Here is a 26,336-nt window from a genome sequence, read left to right as displayed (position 1 = left end):
CTCTTTAAAACCATAAACTTTTTGAGTTTGTGTTGTGACTAGAGTTAGTCATAAGTTAAATCCTTTGTAACTAGTGAGTGACAAAATGGCTTGTGATTAGGGTATTACAAGTTAGAGTGTTTGAAGCCTTTGTAACTAGTGAGTGACAAAGTGGCTTGTGATAGTGTATCACAAGTTAGAGTGAGTGAAGTATTGTAATAGAGTCATTACAAAGTGTCTTGTAATCGAGTGTTTACAAGTTAGTGAAGTTGAAATCCTACAAGTGTGGGTCGTGGTTTTTATCCCCTTGAGTGGGATTTTTCCACGTAAAAATCATGTGTCTCATTTATTTACTGTGCCATTTGTACTCTTAGTGGAAACTCGTATAGGACCAGGTACTCTATAGTTTGGTGGACTCATATAAACTAACAAAGATGAACATGTGACTGTGGATGTGGAGGTTCAGACCCCTAAGCCAAAGAAAACCAAGACTTCTTCTTCATCTGTTTCCAAGGCTGCTGAACCTTCTTCTTTGGCTAAAAGAACAAGGTCTACTGTGAAAGCCAAGCAAGTTAAGATTACTGAAGAAGATGATTGGAGTGATGAAGAAGAAGGTGAATCTAACTATGAACAAGATAAGCTGGCCAAGTTTGGCAAAAGAAAAATCTTGAAGGGCAGACTTTTGAAGGATTTGGTGGAACCAGGGATGGTTCGATTGGTTGATGCTCTAGCAGCTCAGGGCTGGAAGGACATGGTCCTTCAGTTGGATGGCAGGCTAGCAAGAAATGAGGTTATTGAGTTCATGGCCAATGCAGAGGTCAAGGATGACAGAGCTACCAGTCAAGTGAAAGGGGTTCAAGTAACGTTTGATGCAAAAGAGTTGGGTGACATCCTTGATATCCCTTCTGAAAGGTATGATGATTACACGAGGCAAAGAAGGCCAAGTATGGACTCCCTTCCTACTGCCCTTGCAATCACTAGGAAATTATGTGATGTCACAGAAGTGAATGAGGCCAAGATTGTGCATAAGAGTGAAATGAAGCCATGCCACAAAGTCTTGTTTGAATTTGTCAACAAGTGTTTGCTGCCTAGGCATGAAAGAAGACACATTACTAACTACATGGATTTGGTTTTGATGGAGTGTCTTGAAAGTGGAAGGCAGATCAGCTAGCCTGCATTTATTATCAAGCTGTTGGACAGGGTTATCAATAGCTCCAAGGCCCATGCCACTCCTTATGGGTTTATTCTGACTACTGTTTTTGATCGTGGCAAGGTGCCACTGAAGAAGTGGGAGATGGTAACAAGCAAAGACCATTTTGGAATCAACACTTTGATTGCTTATGACTATGAGGTCAATGCCATTCCCAATGAACCTAGTTAATCTAAAAAGATACCTATCAATAGCAAGGTCATAGCTCTAGTGCAGGAGAGCGGGGCAAAAGATGCTGAGATTACTAGGCTGAAGGCTCGTTTAGCAGAGGTTGAATCTGAGAGAGATGTTCTCAGAACTGAGCTCACAAAGGAAAAGGTGAAGAATGATGTCATTCTTCAAGACATGTTGCACCTTCTCCAAGCCAACACCCAACCCTCTAGTTCTTCCAAGCCTTAAGTTCTTTAGCCTTCATCTCCTAAACCTTGTCGAGACCTTCCAGTGACCCAGATTAGGGATTTTTCTTGCTTTGCTCATGTTTTGACTATTTTTGTTTCATTTTGTGGATTGTGGAAGAATCATATTCTCTATCAATAAAGTTTGTTGTTTTTGCTCTTGTTGACTGTTTATATTTCCTTGATAGTGTGAATATGTTTGGCTGATTACTGATGATTAATCTATGATTGCACTTGTAGTTTCCCAAGTGCCCATGAGTAATTCTTAAAATTATGGGAAGCACACTGTGTTTATGCAACTTTTCGATGATGCCAAAAGGGGAAGAGATATTGTGCTTTATATTCTAAATAAGTGATGTTTATAACCTAATGAACCTGGTCCTTGATGATAACTGAAAAATTTCTAACTTTGCATTGATGAATAAGTTGAGTTTTGACAGGGCCTAAGAGAGTGAAAAGCACAGAGTTTGTCATCATCAAGGGGGAATTTGTTGGCCCAATTAAAGGAGAGTTTTGAAGATTGACAAAGGAACGTAGACATGGACCAGGTCCATCCTAATAAAGCACAGATATGGTCAACTCAAGCATGTGAGATGCACGTGAAGGAGATAAACCTAACTTACCAGCAGTGATATGATATCTCTTAATCTTGATCGAAAAGGTTGTATATTGGATAAGGAGAAAGACTCTTTACTCAAATAGAACATGGTTTAAGAAAAGGATAGAGTTAGAGGTTGAGATCAACTAGAAATCTTCCACCAAGGAAGAGTAGCATTAGAATTCTAGTCAATCTCTATTTACTAACTCCATAAATATCAGTGTTGTTCTCTTTTACAGGTAACGCACATAAGCAGAAGTTAAACGTGAATTGAGAGCAAAATAGCAAGGCAATTTTGCAAGCAATTTGTGTGTGATTCAAGCGTGCAAACCTAAAGCTACTTGAACCAGATAGAAGAACCAGTTCCAAGTGTCTGTCTTTTTTTTCCAGTTCAATTGTAGTAGGTGATTTCATATTGTACCTTTCAGCTTATCTAGAAGCAATTGTATTAGGTACTCAGAGTTTTCAAGTTAGAGTTAACTTGAAGTTGTCGCAACAGTTGAGCTTGTGTGCTACAATGGGATCAGAGTTAATCCTAGGTTTACAAAAGAGTTTTTCTAAATACAGTTTTTGGCTCAGTGATTTTAGTGGAGAGTTTGGGAAAATCCTACTGGAAAGTAGGTCGTGGTTTTTTCACCTTTTGAGCCATGTGTTTTTCACATAAAATCTCGGTGTTCTTTAATTTCTGTACTTATTATTCTGCAACAGTAGTTGGAACACATAGAAGAACCAGGTCCTTCTATAATCAGGTTAAGCGAAAAATTGGGCACCACACAAATTACCCCCTTCTTGTGTGGTATTGAAGTATAAAACATCAAACACGAATTCTCTGAGCATTTCGTTGTCCTTCTGCCTTACCTTGAAAAGGTCCGACTTCCTAGTTTCAACATTGATGGCCCGGGTGTGTGCCTTTACGAAAGAATCTGCAAGCATAGCAAATAAGTCAATAGATTTAGGTGGTAAATTGTGGTACCATATCATATCTACCTTTGATAAGGTCTCTCCGAATTTCTTTAGCAAGACAAATTCGAACTAGTCATCCTCTAGAACATTCCCTTTGATAGCACATGTGTAAGAGGTGACATGCTAGTTCGGATCGGTCATTCCATTGTATTAAGGAATTTCGGGCATGCAAAACTTCTCGGGGATCGGCTTGGGAGCCACGCTCTGGGGGAAAGGTTTTTGCATGAACTTTTTGGAGTCTAGACCCTTCAATATCAGCGATGCCCCCGGGATTTGATTGACCGTGGAGTTGTAAGTTTCCACCTTCTTATCGTTCGCCTCGATCTTTTTTTTGCCCCGACTCAATTCTTTTTGTCAATTCTCTAGCATCTTCATGATTGAAGGATTGGTCTTCGATTCTTTCTCGTTCGATTTTCTTGAAACCGATTCGACCCTGTGGACAACTTCTTGGGACGGCTCGGGCTCGATCCTACTTGGTGGGTGATTTTGGTTTTCGTGATGAGCTATCGCTGCCTGAGCCTGCAACATTTCGAAGATCACCCACAGGCTGATTCTACCATTTTCGCTGCCATGTGTGCTTTGAGCGGCTGATCGAACATCCCCACGAACGCTACCCTCGGGATCTACGTCCAAATTTGCGTTGATGGCTATATATGATCTGACGTCGATTGGATCCATAGCCGAAACTCCATCGAGGCAAACCGGGGGTATGTCGTTCCCTAGTGCTATGTTATCATCTTCGCCATGGTGGCCGAAATCATTGTCAATGCGTAGGGATGCTGACTGAGAGTTCGACATTTTGGTCCTGGAATCAAAGATACTCCAAAGAACAAGTGGAAAATAGTGTGTGGTATGAAAGTTTGTACCAGATAATCACTACTATCTTTAGCCCCATGGTGGGCACCAAACTTTTTACCCTCAAAATCGGATAACAATTGAAATTATACGTGGTTTTAAGGATACGTGATATAACTTTATATAAATTAAGAAAACACATTAATATTGATATTAATGATAGGAAAATAAATGCAAACCATACAAATTGAACAGCCTTGGCCTTTGAGTTTGATCACCCTCAAATCAAGAAATGCCTCAACTAATGTAAGAACAGAATAACAAGATGATAAGAGCTAGAAATAACAGTGTATTGCTTTTTGCTGCGTATTACAATGTGTTTTACAAATGATCAAACCTCCCTTTATATATTAGGGGAGCCCTACTCTTGATACGATTCTATAAAAGGTATCCAATCTCATAATTTGATAATTAATCGGCTTCCCCTTGATACGTGTCGAGAATTCCGTCGTGATCTGCAACCGATCTCGAATATTTCGGCCTTCCGTTATTTGGCTCGACAAAGTTCCCTCGATCTTGCTCGGTCCTGGAGTCACGAGCTCAACGATTTAACTTTGCGCCTTGGTTCAATATAACCCGGGCTTGAGCTCTGACCTGTCACGTTTCATCCTCGGCTGCTCATACAATGGACGAACCCGGTTTCGACCGTGTAAAAAACTATTTCAACTTTATATGTTGAGTTATCTTTTTAAATTGATGAATCATAAATATACTTGTTTACAACTTCAAGTAATTAGTCTTACTTTGAGGATCAACATTTCTCTAATTTAGAACTTAAGCTCACATTTTATATGTATTTTATCCAATAAATAAATGTCTATAGCTTCACTCCTGGAAGACAATTTTGTTTTCCCAAAACCTTTTCATTTCTTTTTTCTGGAAAATTGCTATGAATTGCCAAAAAAATAATTTGGAGACGTTAGAACTAACTAACCAACCGACTTAAAAAGTTAGGGATAGATTTGGTTATAAAAAGAGGATTAGTGGCTCCTCTCTCAGTGAACGCTATTTCTTCTCTCAATTCGTTCTCTCTCTCTCCGTCAAAATCAAGAATCGCCTGCTTTCATCATTTGGAAAGGAAGATGAGGAAGAAGAGCAATGTAGATGTTCAAGAAAAAGCAGAAGCAAAACCAACGTCATATACTGGTTCAAGAACGCAGAATCTGATGACTCCAACAGACGAAGCAGATTCATTTGTATTAATTCTAGGCCACAAGAACGTGAAAAGGCGGAAGAATATAAATCCATATTATAATGGAGATCACAATATGTTGATGTACAGGAATTCTTTCAATGTACAAGGTCGTGAAAAAGTGATGATCGGAGATAATCTCATGATTGAAAATAAAGAGTCTGTCACTGATGCTGCAAATCACTCAAAATCAAGTAAGGGGAGTGGAATCAAGAATTCATTTAAACAGATGATGATGTGTATTCTCAATCGGTAAACACAAGAAATTACTCTCTCTCTCTCTCTCTTTTAATAACTGATATTGTGGGTGTTGATTTATTCAATAATTAATCAATTGAGTATATGAATCCATATTTAATTGTATACAAACAGAGATATGGAATCTTTGCTTCCTTTTGTTATCTTAGGAGTATCAAGAACTTGAAAAACATAATGATACGTAGGAACTCAATCATTGTTGTATTTGCAGAGGCAAACCAGCCAAGGAAGAAGGGCGAGTTTATAGTGTGTTTGAAAAAGAATTAACAGAGAATGATGTTCAAGGGAAGTTGCTGATTCCAGCGAAATTTGCACGCTATTTCCCTAAGACCATAAGTAATGGACATACAAGGAGGGACGTAAAGTTACAATTTGTTGATCCTGGAGGCAGATTTTGGGAGATCAAATGGGTTAAGGATGGTTCACAGTATTTTTTCCGTGGAAAATGGAAGGAAATTGTTGCTGAACATGAGTTGAAATCAGGGGATATTATTATGATTGAGCTTTCACATGACAAACACTTTCCTATCAGGTTTAAGAAGCAGAGAAATATTTTAGGCTCATGTGTTACAGAAAGAGAAGGAGAAAGATGAAAGTGGAGGGTGCAAAACTGACGAGGATTGGGTTTTTTTAACCAAGTGTCATCGATGATTACTGTTTACTGAAATCAAAGAGTTCCTTAAGATTGATACTTCACTGCAAATTCCCATTTTTAGTTACTAGTAGTAGTATTACTTTCTTAGATCATATTAGCATAAATAAATCTTGTTTCATAATCACTCCAAATGGAAGAGAGTATTAGATTAGTATGCTGAACAAGCTTCTTGTGGTGTCATTGTGCTCTATAACAATCCCTTCTTTTGTTTTTTCTTCTCTTTTTTCCGTGTTAGCACTTAGCACTGAGATTGGTTGATATAACATGGAGTTTTAGTCTCACTAGTACTTGATTTTAATTAACACCTGTAATTCTATATGATAAGATGTTAATATACACATTTGGAAAAGAACTGGTTTTAATCCTCATATTTGGCACTAATATTATGTTGTCTTTAATGAACACTTTAAATACTCCTACTTATTATGCTTGCCGCATGCATTCTTTTGTGTGTTGAAACATAAAAGAACTCATTGCTAGCTGTTGCTAAGACATTAAAGTCTTTTAGTAGAAATCATATTTCACATGTAGGCAGAAATATTTGGAAAGTATTTTCTTCAATGTTGGATCAAGTTTCAGTTGGATATTTATAATTACTGCAGCTGCAACTGTTCATTGGCTTCCCACTATGAAATTGTTCCTTCTAACTTTTAAGCAGATACTAGTCCCGTAGTTTCGGTTACAAAATGATATTGGTCCAGTGGAATTTATCCGTGTTAAAGTTAAGGCTTATTCTTTCCTTCCTTTCTATCAAGTACAAGAGTGCAACATAGTAATCCATTCTTTAATTTTTAAATTTCTTTGCAAGTAACAGTCCTAGGTTTCCTTGTAATATGTTGATATATATATGGTGCTCTTTATTTTTAGGTTACTTCCCAAAATGTACAACTGGTAATACATGTGTCTAAGCTTTTGTTTTGTTCAAAGACTAATATTCAACAAGTTTATTTAAAAGGTACTGTAATACTTGGCAAAGCAAAGTGGTGGCTAGATTTAATGCAATGTTATTCGTCAACGCTACCTACCAGAAGGCAAAAATAAAACGACCACAGTGGGAGTCGAACCCACGACCTTCTGATCCGAAGTCAGACGCGCTAATCCACTGCGCTATGCGGTCCCAACATACCATCTCTCAGTGCTAGATCTTAATAATTAAAATAAGACCCTCAAGTGATGAGAGAAAATATAAAATTAAGTGTTAATAGTAACATGAATTAAAACTTAAAATCCAAGATATTTGTATTAGTGACTAAAGGACTTTTAATTAATATTCGGAAATATAAAAATATTATTTAGGTCCCTTAGAAAAATTTACTAATTAGCTACTTCCTACTTGAGTTTCAAACTCTCATTCCACGTTCTCCTTCCACGGATTTCAATTTAATTTGGATATGATATGATATTTGAGTGGGTTTTGCAATAGTAAATTTAGAGAAGTTTTATTTTGTGTCTCATACAACTTACACTAATTGTAATGAGGCACCTTTTTGTCTTAATAATTTGTGAAGACCAATCTTACACTTCTGGGTCCACAGAAATCTGGGTCCACAGAAATCTGGGTCCACAAAATTGTGAGAAAAATGTTGCCTCAGTTGTATGAGTCACAAAATAAAATTTTCCGTAAATTTAGATTCTCCGATTGCTAGATAACGAATGAAATTAAGTCTTATTTGCTTCCTAAATTAAGAAGTCAAATTTGGTTCTGAGTCTCGATAAACAAGGATTATGGGAGACAAGACTAATATATTGCGCTGATAAGAATTTCAGGGCTAGCATAATCGAGTTCCAGTTGTCGTCTGTTATTTATTTTAGTTACTTAGTACTATTTAGTACCGGGGTTGCTCTGATGGTAAGCAACCCCCACTTCAACCGAGAGGTTGTGAGTTCGAGTCTCCCAAGAGCAAGGTGGGAAGTTCTTGGAGGGAAGGATGCCGGGGGTCTATTTGGAAACAGTCTCTCTACCCTAGGGTAGGGGTAAGGTCTGCGTACATACTACCCTCCCTCAGACCCCACTAAGTGGGATTATACTGGATTGTTGTTGTTGTTGTAGTTAGTACTATTTAGTTAACTGCATGTCAGAAGACCCTAAATTAAAAGCAATTTACTCCTTTTTCTTTTGGGTCGAAAGAGAGATAAGAAAAGTATTAACAGTCAGTACAAACAAAGATAGTGCTATAAAGAGCACATAAATTTCCTAGTTTGGCTAAATAAGTACCGAGTATTATTCGATATTTTTCTGAGAAAACTTGTTCTAGCCTTATTCTATTTTCATATGTAAAAAGGTACAAAAGGTGGGACTGTCAAATATACAAAAATATTACTCCACTATAGCTATCCTTGATTTTTAGTTAATTGCAAAAACTATGGAATACAGGTAAATTCAACACCGGCATAAAACATGGAATAATGAAGAAATTATAACCATGATTTCTCTCAGAGCTAATTGCAGTAGTTTCTTGGTGATCTTGAGCATGTTCTTTAATAATCTCCAATGGCACTTGACTTGGAATATTTCCACCAGTTTCTTGTACATGTTCTTGAATTGCATGTTCAGAAACATTACTAGTCTCTCTTTCTGAAATAATTATTTCTTCACTATGAACGTCGAAAATACTTGGCTTCTTACGATTTTTTCTCTCATTGGAAGCAGCAGCCAATCTCTTAAACATAAAATACTTTTGAGCATGGCTAGCAATTTGAATATGTGTTCTATTAGGCAACAAATCTTTACTAATCTTTGCCCAATTGCTTTTCCCATAAATTTCCAACCCCTTCAAGAATAATCTATGTTCATCTTCAGTCCATGGGATTGCTTTCTTGATTTTTCTTCCATAATTATTTGCTGAATCTTTTTTAGGTGTAGTAGTTGAGATCTTCACACCGAATAATTTGATGCTCTTGCCTTTCTCACTACACGTTCTTTGGTTACGCCCACTGCGACCACACAACCTGCAGTTCCAGGCCATTGATAATTTTCTCTTAATTTACTATACGCTCAAAATCAAGAACGAGAACACAACTGGAGAAGATCTTTGGTCCATTTATATAAGGAGACGATAGATGGAGGATTTATATAGAAAGTTTTCCTTTTTTATGCAATGTAAAGCTACAATGCTTTTATTAGATCCGAGTGAAAACAAAAGGAAAGTGACTAATTAAGGAATATATTTACAATTATTTATGGGAAGGAGGGGTCAAGGTCTCAAGGATCATGATTATTACTGTACGTAATAACTTGCCATCTTTTTCCTCTTTGAATCTGCTTTCAAATCCAAACGCCCTGTAATAATTCAAGGAAATTGGTGAAAGTTATTTTTCCCTAAGATTTCATCTAAATATTAAATAATCCACTAGATCCGGAAAATTGATCAATAGATATTTTCCCTGATTAATAGCTGACTATTACTACGTTGTTTTTTCCCCCTAGCTAACCGACCTTTTATGAATTTATAGAGACACAGATCTAAAAGTTATTTACTACTATTATTTTGCCATAGTAAAGATATAAAATTCATTAATCTTTCATGGACAAATAGTCCGAATATTTTTATGCGAAAGAAGTCAAGGATCATAATTATTAATACTAACAAAAAACTTACCATCTTTTCCTCTTTAAATCTGTTTTTAAATCCAAACGCCACGTGTTATAAATCAAATAAAACGCTGAAAATTATATTGAAAGTAATAACAACAGGTGTTTTAATGGTGTTATTTAAAACATAGGTACAATTGATCATGTGTTTAGAATTTAGCACTTCCTAATGTCGTCTTCTTCTTTGCAGTCTCTCTTCATCCAATCACAATTATCCCAAAACTTTTGCAAAATTTGCTTAATTATCCAAAAATTGCTCCAACTCACTCAAACATGTAGCAACACTAACTAATGATAATAACGTGGCATCGAAAATGGCAATAAGAGATGCCAGACAACAAATTCTACGTCTATGATCATCTAATAGTCACATTTGCAACTCAAAAGCACCAACTTTGTATGCAACAACAAATTTGTCTAGCAGTAGAAATTATAAAATAATTTTACACAATTACTGTTCAAGCTTCAGGGCAGTGACTTGAAATTCGAACTGCAATGAAATTTTAGGACAACGGACCTAATTGGCTAATATTGATAACATATGGCTAATATTAGTAAGTAATATTTAATGAATTGATCAATTTTTGTAGTAAAAATAGTACGGGCTAGTCAGTTTTCGGATTGATCATTCAAAAATAGCCAGCATTTGCAAAGTTATTGAAAAATAGCCACTATTTTGCTGTAACACGGAAAGTTCCAGCATAATATACTGGAGATCGGTGCACCTGTGTATGAACTTCCAGCATATTATGCTGGACCGGTATATTATACTGGAATTCCAGTATATTATACTGGAGTATTTTCCGGATTTTGAGCAGTGTTTTTGTTCAGATTTATCTTTACATGAAAAGTGGCTAAATTTCGATTACTTTTGAAACTGTGGCTGTTTGTGATTGACCACTTATGAATCTGGCTATTTTTAAATTTCGTCCGTACATTTTTGTAACAAGCTACTTATAACTGGACATAATTGGTATTTAAATAATATATGCACTGTTGTTTGATCTGAACCGAAGTTGCTGCTGTTTGAAGTGAATCAAGGTTCACTAGGTAATTTTCTTTCTCATTTTTCAAAGTTTCCTGGTTAATGAATATTTCTTTCCCTCCCCCTATCACACCTCTTTTTTTTACGCAATCCTATTACGAGGTTGAGTTAGAAGAGTTTTTTCAATTGAAGTGATGTTTTGAAAAGGGATTATTTATTATTTAGAGTCGCCACTTAGAATTGAGTTTTGATGTTCCAAGTCACCTTTTATTTGAATCCCTTATCAAAAGGAAGGTTTGACTCCTAATTTAAGGTCTACGAAAACAGAAGACTAAGTAAGGAATTTTGTTGATCGAGGGGAAGGTGTAAGGCACCCCTCGAGTCCCTTGGTTCTAGCACGGTCGCTTTATTGACTAATGTAAGGCTTAAATCAATTTTTAGCTATTCTTGTATTTTATTGATTATGAATTATTTATTACCGCTTAATTAATTATTATTTTTTTATAAATTGTCTTCACCAAGATGTGGAACGCACATAAGGTACTTCTTTGAAATTAAATGTTAAACCAAGATACGGAATGTACACCTAGTTATAACATAATTATTTTAAATCTAAAGACATTGAGGCGCGAAATGCGTACATGATCTTTTTATTATTTAAGTATATTAATCAAAGGTTCGGCTATGAACACATGGGCTAATCAACAGAACATCAATCAAATTGACGAGGATATATAGCAAAATAGATAAATTAACAATGAAAGCAAGAAATGGAAAGAATGACCTTAGTTGCAAAAGTTTTTTTCTTTATTAATAGGCTCCTTCCAATTCATGAATTAGTATGGAAGTTGTTCAGACGTATTAAATATTACTTACAAAGAAAGATATATATATATATATATATATATATATATATGATTCTAACAAAATTCACAAAATGAATTAAAATTCAAACTTTGTGAAGACATAGATCTCATATATCATATTTAAACTATACAGAAAGATTTGATATATGATTCTAACAAAATTCACAAAACGAATTAAACTTCAAACTTTGCGAAGACATAAATCTCATATATCATGTTTAAACTATACAAAAAGATTGAGTGTTATCTTTTGTAAGATTTCACAATAAATAGAATATCTACAATCTACTAGTTTCTAAGGCTAGCAATGCTAACTTTTCTAGAACCTTGAATTCGGAATCGCGAACGAAATCTCAAACTCCGTCTTCAAACTCCTTTTCTCTTTCACGTTCAATTTTTCTCTTTCTTTTTTTCGTTCTCTTTTTTCTTATTCCTTTGTCTTCTGACTTCTGTTCCTTCTTTTCCTTCTCTTCTTTTTTATCTTTTCACTTCTCTTCTTCTTTTTATCTTTTTTGTTTCTTTTCTTCTTTTTATCTTCTTTTGTTGCTTCTTTTTTTTGTCCCCAGCCCGTGTGTGTGTTTTATGGAGGGATTGGGGGTTGTGAGTGGGGAAAGTGGGAAGGTGGAGACGTGAGGGGTATGGGGAAAATGGGGTTATGGTTTATTTTTATTTTTTTAATTATTTCTTAAAAGTAAAATCAAATTTTTAAATAAAATTTTATAATAAACTTCACCAATTTAACGTGATTTTAGTTCATTTTGGATCTTTTTTTTATCTTTTATTTTAAAAGATAATTAAATTATGAAGATAAGAAGAATAACCAACATTTCTTACAATATAGTAAAACAAAATATTTACATGTACTTTAAATGATAGCTTACTTATTAAAAGAAACCATATATATACATATACATATACATATATTTTATTTTTATTTTTTTTAGAAATAAAATTTGTACTCTAAGAATGAGAGTATTTTTGTATTTTTTTTTAAAAAAAAATAAATCATATTAAGAGTAAGATAAAAGTTTAAATATTAAGATTAGATCTAAAAGAAATATTTACACAAAAATAGTATAGAATTTGGGTATGGTCAAAAATTAGTTGTTCACGGTAGGGGTGGGCATTCGGTATTTCGGTTCGGTATTCGGTTTATCAATTGTGTATACCAAATATCGTACCAAAGTATCGGTTCGGTATTTATTATTTTGGTTCGGTACGGTTTCGGTTTAATATTCGCTGATAAAGAACAACGAAATGTTATCTAACTGTCACTCGTTATTAGTGTGTTAAAAGAACTGTGCAACCAAAATACCAAACTACAAGTGGCCAATACAAAATATAAAGGCAGAAACATACACAAGGCACATTTATTTGGCAAGTTTAAGCACGGAAAATTCAAGCATGGGAAGTTTGGAAGCATTGGAAACATGGCATGTTTGGCAAACACAAGTTCAAGAGATGGAAGTGATTCATTATCCAAAGTTTAGAGGATTCTTGTTCTTGCTTGTTACTTTTCTGTTGATGATGAATTTCTGGTGCATTTTGGGTGTCTATTCACTGATATTACTATATTATCAATACCCTACTTATGATTTGGTGTTTATAGTATAAAGTTGAAGTTGACGACTTTCTGCGAGGTGTTATCCTTATTATTACATTTTTAAATTCTGATCTTGATACTGATGGAGTCGATAATTTTAGCTTATAAGGTAGTTTTCGCGGCTTAATACATGTAGCAAATCCGAACATTTTCTCCCATTCATTTGTTTGGGGGTAAGACAAGAGGGTAAGAAAGTGAAAGATTTTTGGGTTATTGGGTTATTCATTACTGGGTTGGGCTCCAACACCAAAAATAAAAATTTTAGTTTTTGGGTCGGCACCTGGGCTGGGGCACTGGGCAGTCAGCTCCTGTATCATTTTTAAAAATTCGGTATACCGAATTATCAAGATCCTAATACCGAGGACCGTAACGAAATACCAAAAATTTAGTACCGAATTGAATCGAAATACCAGAAAAACCAAAATCGAAATACCGAATTAATTTGGTCCGGTTCGAAATTCGGTATTTCGGATTTTATTCACACCCCTAGTTCACAGCATGCCCCTCTTTTCTTGGAAACATAAAGAGTTTTCAGGCAAAGAAAATAAACAAGGTGACTGATTTTTGAACTTACTATTATTTAAAAAGGAAATGAAGATAAAAGAAAAAGATGTAACCGACCCTTGGTTTTAGGCAGCCTACATATCCCGAGTTATAAGGGAATCAGGTCACGTATAGTTCAAGTGGAAGAAGAGTGATTGAGTATGCTTAGATGGAGAGTCCATTGAGGTTCCGTCGAGGTTCCGATCCGCAGTTCTTACTATTACATCAAAATGAAAATAAAATTACATACTCTTGAAATTTAAGAGTTACAAAATTCCTATCTAGATGCCATCTAGATTCTTGTCTTGATTCTTGACTTGCTTCTCAAATTGACTTTAGACTGAAACTTGATACTCTCGATGCAACAGACTATGAAATATTCTCGCAGGCTTGTTTCTTGATCAAATGATGGGAAGATGGATCTTGACCATATGTCTCCGCATGCATTACGTCAAAGCTGGTTGCGGCTGATATTGAGATCAAATGTTCTACTTTCTCTGGAAAGAACTGAAATCTTATTTTTGCACATCCAATCCGTGCTTTGCAGAAAAACCTACAAGCCAACACAAAAAAAACGAACAAAAATTTTCTGCACCAGTTTGCACTAGAAAATTTTGTGAGTTATTGAAAACACATTAAACTATCTTTGCTATTGCAGAATAAAGAATTAAAAAAGACATGTTCTTTTATAAATAATAGGGGATGGCGTACCCTGTGTTAATAAGAAGGAAGGCAACCAGGGGATTTATTACCCCGTATTGACGATAAGATGAGGCTCGTGGCACTCTAGGATGCTGCTAGGGAATGCCGTACCCTATGTTGGCAGAAAGTAATGCAGTCAGGGGATGTAGTACCCTATGTTGGCAATAAGACGAGGCTCGTGGGACTCTGGGAGGTTAATAGGGAATGTCGTACCCTATGTTGCATAAAATGAGGCTTATGGCGCTCTGAGATGCTACAAGGGAATGTTGTACCCTATGTTGGCAATAAGTAATGCAACCAGGGGATTTAGTACCCTGTATTGGCAAAAAGGTAAGGCTCGTGGCATTCCGGATGCTACTAAGGAATGTCGTACCCTATGTTTGCAATAAAATGAGGCTCGTGGCGCTCTGAAATGATACTAGGGGATGTCGTACCCTATGTTGGAAATAAAATGAGGCTCGTGGCACTCTGAGATGCTACTAGGGAATGTCGCACCCTATGTTGGCAATAAAATAAGGCTCGTGGCACTCTGATATGCTAATAGGGAATGTCGCATCCTATGTTGGAAAAAATAATGCAGTCAGGGGATGTAGTACCCTGTGTTGGTGAGAAGATGAGGCGTGTGGCACTCTAAGATGCTACTAGGGAATGTTGTACCCTATGTTAGTAGAAAATAATGCAGTCTGGCGATGTAGTACCCTGTGTGTCAATAAGGCGGGGCTCTTGTCTCTCTAAGATTCTACTTAGGGAATGTTGTTCTGTTACAACCCATGTTTTTGTACGTGAAAGTACGTCGTAAGTCCGTTGATGTAAGCTCAGAAATGAGATCCTCTTAGAAAGTATATAAAGTGATTTTACGTCCCATATTTTTTTTCAAGCCTTTGAGAGTTAATATTCAAGGATAAATATTTATAAGGGTACATGTTGTTACACCCCGTACTTTAGACGTTACTATCATTATAGGATTATCTAATGTAAACTCAAAAAGGATGAAATCTTTCTACAAGGATAAGAAAAGTTTGCCGAAGTGTTAAGTAAGTTAAGATGAATATGAGACTTGTTAACCATGATTTAAATGAGTTTAAAACCATGATATGACTATACATGATGTTTGTACATGAACTATAAAGTTTGAGAAAAATCGGATTTAAGTTGCGGAAAAACCGACTAAGGATTTGCCTTGTAATGGAGCTTATTGAGTAATAAATTTTGTGTGCTATATGACGTCTTTTTGGGACATATTATATACCAAATTGAAGGTCTTGGAATGTATTTTCCAACGCTCTTAACCGTTTGCTCATACGACATCCGGATAAAAAGATATAAGTATTTGAAAAAGGGCCAATGAGATGGTGCCAAGTAGCACCTTTTGCCTTTTCAACCAAAATGGATATTTATCTTCCTATGTCGTCTCTTTCTTCATAATTCCATAGAGCTCAACCAAATAATACCCCTAACCTCACCCTTAAGCTTTCCACAAGGTTATCCAACAATATTATCGTCCGAGGCACGAAATCACGAAGCAATAACACTAGAACGATCTCCACGACGTAAGTATCACTATATAACCTCTCTTTTTCTTTGTAGTTTCAGTTTTGGAAGGTATTTTGAGGTTAATAAAAATGCCTAATTTCTGGTTTCAATATCTTAAACATCAAGGAAGATTGATTAATTTATTTCATAATAGTTAGAACTCACGGGACGGTGATCGGAAGCTGTGAGTTCGAGTTATTTGATTCGTAATGGACTGTTTTGTGGGCTGTTTCGTGTAGCTTTTGGTCTATATATTTTGCTGCTATTTAATGGAGTTTTTAGAGGATAAATGGTGTGGAGAAACACCACGTAATGGCAAAATTATGGATTAGTCATTCTTTGTAATATTTTCGGGGTGTTGGACACTACTATAGTTGTCGTTTTTGGTATGAATTGATTGGGGTATGTTGGGATGTTGTAAGCTAAATATAATATTGATTTCGACTTGAATCAACTGTATGAGGTAATTATATTGTGTTCTTATAGGTTCTTACGGTTATCTTGGCATTGGTTAAGTTAAATGGATGAACTAGACATGAACTATTGAATAAAGTTGCTAATTAAGAATAATTGGAGTTGTGGATCATTTTCTTTGTTATGGATATATGGTATAAGGCTGGAATTATTGATGAATGACTTCATTATCATGTTAATGATACTATTAAGTTAAAGTAAAAAGTCTATAAGGGATGATATGGGGTATACGAATTTCAATTGGAGCTTGTCGCTCGTCGTAAAATAGTTATGACTTGTTGTTGTTTTATGGTGTCTTGTTATTGATAATTATGTATTGCTGGATTTCTCTGGTAATTGTTGTTGGTATATGATATTGGAGGAGGCTCTTGTTATAGGGTAGATGATGCCCGGATTTATATAAACGAGCTACAAGTTTAAATTGCAGACTTAGCCTTTATTCAACACTGATTTTGAATCTCCTTATGCAAAGGTAGATTGAGTTGAGTTGATGGACGAGTAGCTTGGGAGGTATTAAGGACTCACCATGGTTAAGGTATGTTAAGACACTTCCTTATTTCTTTTGGCATAATCTAAAGTGAAATGAATACGCTATTTCATAACGGATCTACTCCTAGAAACTAAGGTTGCTCATGTTGTTCTTTCCTTATAAAGTTATTTTAAGCAAGTATGTATGATCCTTGAATCCTATAGAAGCTCATATTGATGGTATGATGTCCATAATGTTAATCGAAGGTGCAACGACCTTAAGTCACTCCAAAAGGTTTAGAACATGATTCCATGAGTCTAGCATGCATTATATATAGCATTTATTTTACTCTACCGAGCCACGCTATAGTAGGCCGGGTATAACACCTATTGTGCAACCACTGATCAGTTGGATTTAGCGAGCCCCACGTAGACGGGTATGATTTTACCGAGCCTTATGATGGTCGGGTACGTTTTTACCGAGTCCTCTTTGAGGCCGGGTACGATATGATGATGATGATGCCCACAAAGGCTTATATTTTTAAAGTTTATGTATATATATGTATTATGCATTTCATGTCAGTAGCCCCTAGAGGCACTCATATGTTACAGGTTGTATCTCCTCTATCCCTCTTTACATTAATATTCTTGTTTATGCTTTCCTGCCTTACATACTTGGTACTTTATTTGTACTGACGTCCCTTTTGCCTGGGGATGCTACGTTTCATGCCCGCAGGTCCCGATTGATAGGTTGACAGTCTTCCTAGTAGACTATCAGCTCAGCGGATATGTTGGTGCACTCCACTTGCTCCGAAGTTGCCTATTTGGTCAGTATACTTTGGATATGTATTGATTGGTATGGCGGGCTCTGTTCCGACCTTTATGATTTTATGTACTCTTAGAGGCTTGTAGACAGATGTCAGGTTTATGGATACTTGTATGGCCTTGTTGGCCCATGTGTTGAGTTTACAAATGGTCATGTCTGCCTTATAGGCCCGTATGTCACATGTATAAGTTTGTATATCATGTTGGGTCATCATATGTTGAGTATTCCCTTACGTTTTATTCTTTTTATCTCATGATGGGTTTCTGGCTCATTTACTCAAGATAGTATAATAAGAAAGATATGTTATGTTGGTACTCGGTTGAGTAAGGCACCGGGTGTCCATCACGGCCCTTCGGTTTGGGTCGTGACAGAAGTGGTATCAGAGCAGTTCTATCCTAGGGAGTCTACAAGCCGTGTCTAGTAGAGTCTTATTTATGGGTGTGTTGTGCACCGCACTTATAAGCAGGAGGCTACAAGGCATTTAGGACTGTCACTCTTTCTTCTTATCTAGATCGTGTGATAGAGCTCAGTTGTAAGAATTCAAACTCCTAAATTTTGTTTTATTCATAATACAGTTATACCTACATCCAGAAATATAGTTGGTAAGAGATTGAATTTTGATGCGAAAGAGTTGAGTCAGAGGAACTCGATTTTGCATCATGCTTATGATGACTAAATATGAGGTCTTCAGCAGATCATATGTGTACTAAAATGTGTAAGCTTCTTGATAAGGAGTTATAAAGCAAGAATATATATCCACTCATATGGTAAAAAAGAATAAGAGAATCGGAAAGTAGACACAAGTTTCAGCGAGTAAAACAAGCAAGATGACGAAGTGTACGAGGTACCTAGTTAATGAAGATTATCAGTATTTACAATTCAGGCAGAGAAATGTAAGTACTGGTGTTACCTTCAATATTAACGGTGATATATACAATTCACCACACCCATCTCAGTTGTGTCTTATGGGAGCTAACAAATATAGTTTAAAAGAAGAAGGTGATATCAAGATTCAATTCGGGTTAGAGTAACCAAAAATTATGGATGGATTGTTATCATTAACTAATGTATCCGAAGGATAGTGCAAATGTGGTAATAGATCTCCTTGTGAGACACCTAGATGGTGAACTTTAGAATAGTACAATCAGATATGAATACTAGAATATTCAGAAATTTCAGAAGATAGGTAGTGGGATCCTAGAAGGGAAAAATATTTTTAAAAAAAGGGGAAGAATGTTAGGCATTCCGAAGATCCAGTGAGATAAAGCAAGGGAGCTAAAAGTGAAAGAACATTTTGTTCAAGTTTCAGAATAAAGTGATAGACAAAAATATTATTCGGAGAATAAGAAGAGAGTAAATGAAGCATCATGAGTAAGATATGGGTGATAACAGTAAATCAAAATATGACACGATGATAGAGTCTATAGTCGAGTGAAGGAAAATACAAGAGGTGACAGGCCTTGAGGCAATAAATGAGTATAGGCCATAAAGTCATATCCTTGTTTCAAGAATGAGTTGGTGACTTCAACGTGATTACCAAGAGGAAAGGTTAGACCCCAGAGTAGTAGAAATTAGTATGGGCTGGTGAACAAGATAAACTGAACATGAATTAGGGACTGAAGGATTTTATAATAGTTGATATCATGTGAATTTCAGAGATAACATTCCGACAATAATAAAATGGACAATAAAAGAATAACCTTTAAGGTTCATTTAGGAAGATGCTTCCCTAAAGCAAGCACGTGGAGCAAAGTTAACCTTAAGGGACTAAGTGTGCCAGTTATATTAAGTGTCACCCTTGTGCATAATAAATTCAATTATCCCTGGTATAGAGAGGTTACCGCAAGGCGAGTAAGATGTTAGTGAAGATGTGGAAAAAATACCAAGATGAAGAGGTAACTATGGAATAGTAAATGAGGAACCGGTAAAAGGGTGAAAGGAATGAGATTGCATCTATTCAAATCCTATAGATATGATATGACTCTTGAACATTATGCAAGCATGACATCGGAGAGAAGCGGTAAGGGTTATGCACCCGATGATATTGATAAATAAGTGCAAATGAACACTTGATACATAAGGAGCCAGTGCGAGAGGTAACTTAAGACAAAATAAATAACTAAAGAGAGATTACGTGGAATATAGATATGAGATTGGATCAACGAGTAGTTTGTAGTTGATTCAGGAAGAGCCTAGTTATGGCTAGATAAGAGGGTATAAGCAAATCAACAGATCATGCAAGATAAATGTAGTGAATCATAATCTAGTAAATTTAGTCTCGCATATATGATGTCGTAACCTTGAGAAATATTCAGATAGGAGTTGAGTTACTAAAGGTACCGTATAAGTGTTATGGGAATAATGGAGAGTGCCACTAAGGAGACAATCAACATCTGAGTTTAGAAGTAACCCTACGAGCACAAGGGCACAAAAGTATGTAACTAAGGATGTTTGTAGGCGAGTAAGAACATCGAAAATTCCTTCGGGTATACAGTATAACAAGATCGTAACTTTACAAGATCCAGAAGGTCTCCTTAAGTACTACAAAGAAAGACTAGCTGAGGAAATAAGGAAGAAGGCTTCAACTTAAGCATAACGATATAGAGAAGAAATGGTCTTGTAACAACAGTCTCGCTACAATATGGTATACACTCCATAAGAAAGTGGCACCTATCGTGACTAATGAACGGGAAGTCAAAAGTGATATTTGAGATCATATGAGTTATAGGAAATTCTAGTATTGGTGGGCAATAAGATAATCCAAGTATTCATGTAACAAGTGGCATAACGACCAGGAAAAGTGATTGTTTACATTTAAAGAACGCTGAGAAGGCATGAAAGGAATTATTCAATCAATGATCCAGAGTTAATTACATTGTGAATGCACTTAAGACTTCAGAGTTATATCCATGCAGTATATATGTTGACATTCATACAGCTATAAGAGACTCTGTTATAAGTTAAAAGAAAGAATTAAGTCCACGTCACCTATAAAGGCTTGAATTGTTAGAAGATTATATCATGGATGCTACATAGAGTCCATGAAAGGCTAATGTAATAGCTAATACCCTAAGTTGAAGATTAGAAGATAGCCTAAGCTTAATTAAAGACTGAGAAGGAAGAGGAAGCTCGAAAGTTATATCATGAGTCCGATTGTTAGACCCAGACGATTATAGAAATCGTGACTCAAACCATAGCAGGAGCACTTTTAATAGCAGAGGTATAAGAGAGATAGTACAACAATCATATTCTATAAAAGCTCTACGACAAAGCAATTAGAAGAGTATCAGCCTCATAAGACGTTAATACGAAGCTCCCACCAGATTGTGTATGCACCAGGGTTACAAGTAATATAGTAGAGCTTTAAGGTATGGATGTGAATTCCACCAATGTAGAAGGGAGGTTATGAAATCGGTAGAAGATACAGTGCAAGATTTAAAGGTAAGTATGGTAAATGTGAGTGAGAAGGTGATAATAATAGGCAAGTTCTCAAGATTAAACCCGTCAAAACAAGAGGGCTGATGCTTTCCATGAGCTATAGAAAGCTCGGTACACTCTGAATGAACTCCGAGGAGTCTAAGAATAGGAGCAATTAGAAGAGATGGAATACTTCCCTGGTAGTAGAATAAGGATGTAATTGTAATAGTTAAGAGAATGACGTTTGGGCCTTCGATTGAGTAATGATTTAAAGAAAAGGGATTTTATGGATGGCACGGTATTATAATGCCCCCGTAAGATGAATACGTTGGGATGCTATGAAAATGCAGTTATTGAAGTATAGTATCGTCCGTAGGTGCATCAAGAAAATCACTTCAGATGTTTCCCGATGAGAGGCGAGCCTTAGTGACAATGTATTACATCCGAGGTGATGGCTGGAGTTAGTGAAAGACTATGATGTTTATATTTTATATCATCCAGGGAAGGCGAATGTAGTAGTCAACTCCCTCAATCGTGGATCTATGTTTAGCCTATCATATTTACAGGCATAGAAGAGTGAGATAGCTTGTGAGATTCATCTGCTAGCTAATCTTGGAATTCGATTACTAGATGCAGGTGGTACCAGAGTTACTACTTAGGACATGGAAACCTCCTCTTTAGTAACTGAAGTGAAGGAATGCCAGTATGAAGATCATGTGCTAGACCATTAAAGAGATACAACCCCTCAAAAGGAGAAGACACTATTTGAGATTACAAGAGATGGAGTCCTCAGATATCGAGGTCGATTATATGTTCCTAATGTGGCAGGGTGAGATGGAGTACTAAGATATCGAGGTTGATTATATGTTCCTAATGTGGCAGGGTCGCATCGGCAGGTTATGGGACAAGCAATGATAAAGTATCCTAGAGTTGTGTAGCACACCCCGGTAATAATACCAAGGCTATGAAACGAAATATAGCAATAGTCGTACATTCAGCAAAGTACCAAGCGAAGAGCTTAAATATACCTATATATGCCCAGAGGGACATCATGTCTTAGTTCTATGTATGTATTCACAAAGTGAAGCCAAGAGATTGGCAAAAAACTGGAGGAAAAAAAGGAGAGAAGAGTCGTGAATAAAAGGACATAGTCATATAGGATACATCATAGAAAGTAGTCGAAGTTACGATATTGGAAGAACTCCGGCCATAATTCTCGAGGTGAGAATAGGACTAAAGGGGGAAATGCCTTGGTTTTTAAATTTATCCACAGAACAATTGCCTAGACAACAAAGGACAATATTAAAGTATTCATAAGAGCCACATGGTATGAGAATGAGAAGTGCATCAGTCAACATTCGAGGACGAATGTTCCAAAGGGGGGAATAATGTTACAACCCATGTTTTTGTACGTGAAAGTACGTCGTAAGTCCGTTGATGTAAGCTCAGAAATGAGATCCTCTTGGAAAGTATATAAAGTGATTTTACGTCCCATATTTTTTTTCAAGCCTTTGAGAGTTAATATTCAAGGATAAATGTTTATAAGGGTACATGTTGTTACACCCCGTACTTTAGACGTTACTATCATTATAGGATTATCTAATGTAAACTCAAAAAGGATGAAATCTTTCTAAAAGGATAAGAAAGGTTTGCCGAAGTGTTAAGTAAGTTAAGATGAATATGAGACTTGTTAACCATGATTTAAATTAGTTTAAAGTCATGATATGACTATATATGATGTTTGTACATGAAGTATAAAGTTTGAGAAAAATCGGATTTAAGTTGCGGAAAAACCGATTAAGGTTTTGCCTTGTAATGGAGCTTATTAAGTAATAAATTTCGTGTGCTATATGAGGTCTTTTTGGGACATATTATATACCAAATTGAAGGTCTTGGAATGTATTTTCCAACGCTCTTAACCGTTTTCTCATACGACATCCGAATAAAAAGATATAAGTATTTGAAAAAGGGCCAATGAGATGGTGCCAAGTAGCACCTTTTGCCTTTTCAACCAAAATGGATATTTATCTTCCTATGTCGTCTCTTTCTTCATAATTCCAGAGAGCTCAACCAAATAATACCCCTAACCTCACCCTTAAGCTTTCCACAAGGTTATCCAACAAGATTATCGTCCGAGACACGAAATCACGAAGCAATAACACTAGAACGATCCCCACGACGTAAGTATCACTATATAACCTCTCTTTTTCTTTGTAGTTTCAGTTTTGGAAGGTATTTTGAGGTTAATAAAAATGCCTAATTTCTGGTTTCAATATCTTAAACATCAAGGAAGATTGATTAATTTATTTCATAATAGTTAGAACTCACGGGACGGTGATCGGAAGCTGTGAGTTCGAGTTATTTGATTCGTAATGGACTGTTTTGTGGGCTGTTTCGTGTAGCTTTTGGTCTATATATTTTGCTGCTATTTAATGGAGTTTTTAGAGGATAAATGGTGTGGAGAAACACCACGTAATGGCAAAATTATGGATTAGTCATTCTTTGTAATATTTTCGGGGTGTTGGACACTACTATAGTTGTCGTTTTTGGTATTAATTGATTGGGGTATGTTGGGATGTTGTAAGCTAAATATAATATTGATTTCGACTTGAATCAACTGTATGAGGTAATTATATTGTGTTCTTATAGGTTCTTACGGTTATCTTGGCATTGGTTAAGTTAAATGGATGAACTAGACATGAACTATTGAATAAAATTGCTAATTAAGAATAATTGGAGTTGTGGATCATTTTCTTTGTTATGGATATATGGTATAAGGCTGGAATTATTGATGAATGACTTCATTATCATGTTAATGATACTATTAAGTTAAAGTATAAAGTCTATAAGGGATGATATGGGGTATACGAATTTCAATTGGAGCTTGTCGCTCGTCGTAAAATAGTTATGACTTGTTGTTGTTTTATGGTGTCTTGTTATTGATAATTATGTATTGCTGGATTTCTCTGGTAATTGTTGTTGGTATATGATATTGGAGAAGGCTCTTGTTATAGGGTAGATGATGCCCGGATTTATATAAACGAGCTACAAGTTTAAGTTGCAGACTTAGCCTTTATTCAACACTGATTTTGAATCTCCTTATGCAAAGGTAGATTGAGTTGAGTTGATGGACGAGTAGCTTGGGAGGTATTAAGGACTCACCATGGTTAAGGTATGTTAAGACACTTCCTTATTTCTTTTGGCATAATCTAAAGTGAAATGAATACGCTATTTCATAACGGATCTACTCCTAGAAACTAAGGTTGCTCATGTTGTTCTTTCCTTATAAAGTTATTTTAAGCAAGTATGTATGATCCTTGAATCCTATAGAAGCTCATATTGATGGTATGATGTCCATAATGTTAATCGAAGGTGCAACGACCTTAAGTCACTCCAAAAGGTTTAGAACATGATTCCATGAGTCTAGCATGCATTATATATAACATTTATTTTACTCTACCGAGCCACGCTATAGTAGGCCGGGTATAACACCTATTATGCAACCACTGATCAGTTGGATTTAGCGAGCCCCACGTGGACGGGTATGATTTTACCGAGCCTTATGATGGTCGGGTACGTTTTTACCGAGTCCTCTTTGAGGCCGGGTACGATATGATGATGATGATGCCCACAAAGGCTTATATTTTTAAAGTTTATGTATATATATGTATTATGCATTTCATGTCAGTAGCCCCTAGAGGCACTCATATGTTACAGGTTGTATCTCCTCTATCCCTCTTTACATTAATGTTCTTGTTTATGCTTTCCTGCCTTACATACTTGGTACTTTATTTGTACTGACGTCCCTTTTGCCTGGGGATGCTACGTTTCATGCCCGCAGGTCCCGATTGATAGGTTGACAGTCTTCCTAGTAGACTATCAGCTCAGCGGATATGTTGGTGCACTCCACTTGCTCCGAAGTTGCCTATTTGGTCAGTATACTTTGGATATGTATTGATTGGTATGGCGGGCTCTGTTCCGACCTTTATGATTTTATGTACTCTTAGAGGCTTGTAGACAGATGTCAGGTTTATGGATACTTGTATGGCCTTGTTGGCCCATGTGTTGAGTTTACAAATGGTCATGTCTGCCTTATAGGCCCGTATGTCACATGTATAAGTTTGTATATCATGTTGGGTCATCATATGTTGAGTATTCCCTTACGTTTTATTCTTTTTATCTCATGATGGGTTTCTGGCTCATTTACTCAAGATAGTATAATAAGAAAGATATGTTATGTTGGTACTCGGTTGAGTAAGGCACCGGGTGTCCATCACGGCCCTTCGGTTTGGGTCGTGACAGAAGTGGTATCAGAGCAGTTCTATCCTAGGGAGTCTACAAGCCGTGTCTAGTAGAGTCTTATTTATGGGTGTGTTGTGCACCGCACTTATAAGCAGGAGGCTACAAGGCATTTAGGACTGTCACTCTTTCTTCTTATCTAGATCGTGTGATAGAGCTCAGTTGTAAGAATTCAAACTCCTAAATTTTGTTTTATTCATAATACAGTTATACCTACATCCAGAAATATAGTTGGTAAGAGATTGAATTTTGATGCGGAAGAGTTGAGTCAGAGGAACTCGATTTTGCATCATGCTTATGATGACTAAATATGAGGTCTTCAGCAGATCATATGTGTACTAAAATGTGTAAGCTTCTTGATAAGGAGTTATAAAGCAAGAATATATATCCACTCATATGGTAAAAAGGAATAAGAGAATCGGAAAGTAGACACAAGTTTCAGCGAGTAAAACAAGCAAGATGACGAAGTGTACGAGGTACCTAGTTAATGAAGATTATCAGTATTTACAATTCAGGCAGAGAAATGTAAGTACTGGTGTTACCTTCAATATTAACGGTGATATATACAATTCACCACACCCATCTCAGTTGTGTCTTATGGGAGCTAACAAATATAGTTTAAAAGAAGAAGGTGATATCAAGATTCAATTCGGGTTAGAGTAACCAAAAATTATGGATGGATTGTTATCATTAACTAATGTATCCGAAGGATAGTGCAAATGTGGTAATAGATCTCCTTGTGAGACACCTAGATGGTGAACTTTAGAATAGTACAATCAGATATGAATACTAGAATATTCAGAAATTTCAGAAGATAGGTAGTGGGATCCTAGAAGGGAAAAATATTTTTAAAAAAAGGGGAAGAATGTTAGGCATTCCGAAGATCCAGTGAGATAAAGCAAGGGAGCTAAAAGTGAAAGAAC

General features: G+C 36.1%; 2 protein-coding genes and 1 non-coding gene across 3 annotated transcripts; 1 reads left to right on the top strand and 2 right to left on the bottom strand.

Moving 5' to 3' along the window:
• The first annotated feature begins 5,022 nt into the window (after positions 1–5,022).
• On the top strand, positions 5,023–6,403 carry LOC104239940 (uncharacterized). Its single transcript, XM_009794692.2, has 2 exons — positions 5,023–5,444; positions 5,662–6,403. Exons 1-2 carry the CDS (start codon positions 5,083–5,085, stop codon positions 6,041–6,043), a joined length of 744 nt encoding a protein of 247 aa, XP_009792994.1. The 5' UTR covers positions 5,023–5,082; the 3' UTR covers positions 6,044–6,403.
• Positions 6,404–7,148: 745 nt separating this feature from the next.
• TRNAR-UCG (transfer RNA arginine (anticodon UCG)) lies at positions 7,149–7,222 on the bottom strand. The gene has a single exon. It is a non-coding gene; the product is annotated as a tRNA-Arg (tRNA).
• A 1,231-nt stretch (positions 7,223–8,453) lies between these two features.
• Positions 8,454–9,071, bottom strand: LOC104239942 (transcription factor KUA1-like). The gene has a single exon (XM_009794693.1). It carries the CDS (start codon positions 9,069–9,071, stop codon positions 8,454–8,456), a length of 618 nt encoding a protein of 205 aa, XP_009792995.1.
• Between the last annotated feature and the right edge of the window lie 17,265 nt (positions 9,072–26,336).

This window comes from Nicotiana sylvestris, chromosome 7 (genome assembly GCF_000393655.2).
Source record: "Nicotiana sylvestris chromosome 7, ASM39365v2, whole genome shotgun sequence".
Classification (NCBI taxonomy): Eukaryota; Viridiplantae; Streptophyta; class Magnoliopsida; order Solanales; family Solanaceae; genus Nicotiana; species Nicotiana sylvestris.
The sequence above is the reverse complement of the archived record's forward strand: the minus strand, read 5'-3'. Positions and strand labels throughout refer to the sequence as shown.

What these genes read in the sequence shown, in the direction of transcription:
- LOC104239940 (XM_009794692.2), top strand. Translation starts at nt 5,083, where the DNA reads ATGAGGAAGAAGAGCAATGTAGATGTTCAAGAAAAAGCAGAAGCAAAA. An exon ending in ATGATGTGTATTCTCAATCG is followed by an intron (nt 5,445 to 5,661) that starts GTAAACACAAGA and finishes TTGTATTTGCAG; the next exon opens with AGGCAAACCAGCCAAGGAAG.
- LOC104239942 (XM_009794693.1), bottom strand. Translation starts at nt 9,071, where the DNA reads ATGGCCTGGAACTGCAGGTTGTGTGGTCGCAGTGGGCGTAACCAAAGA.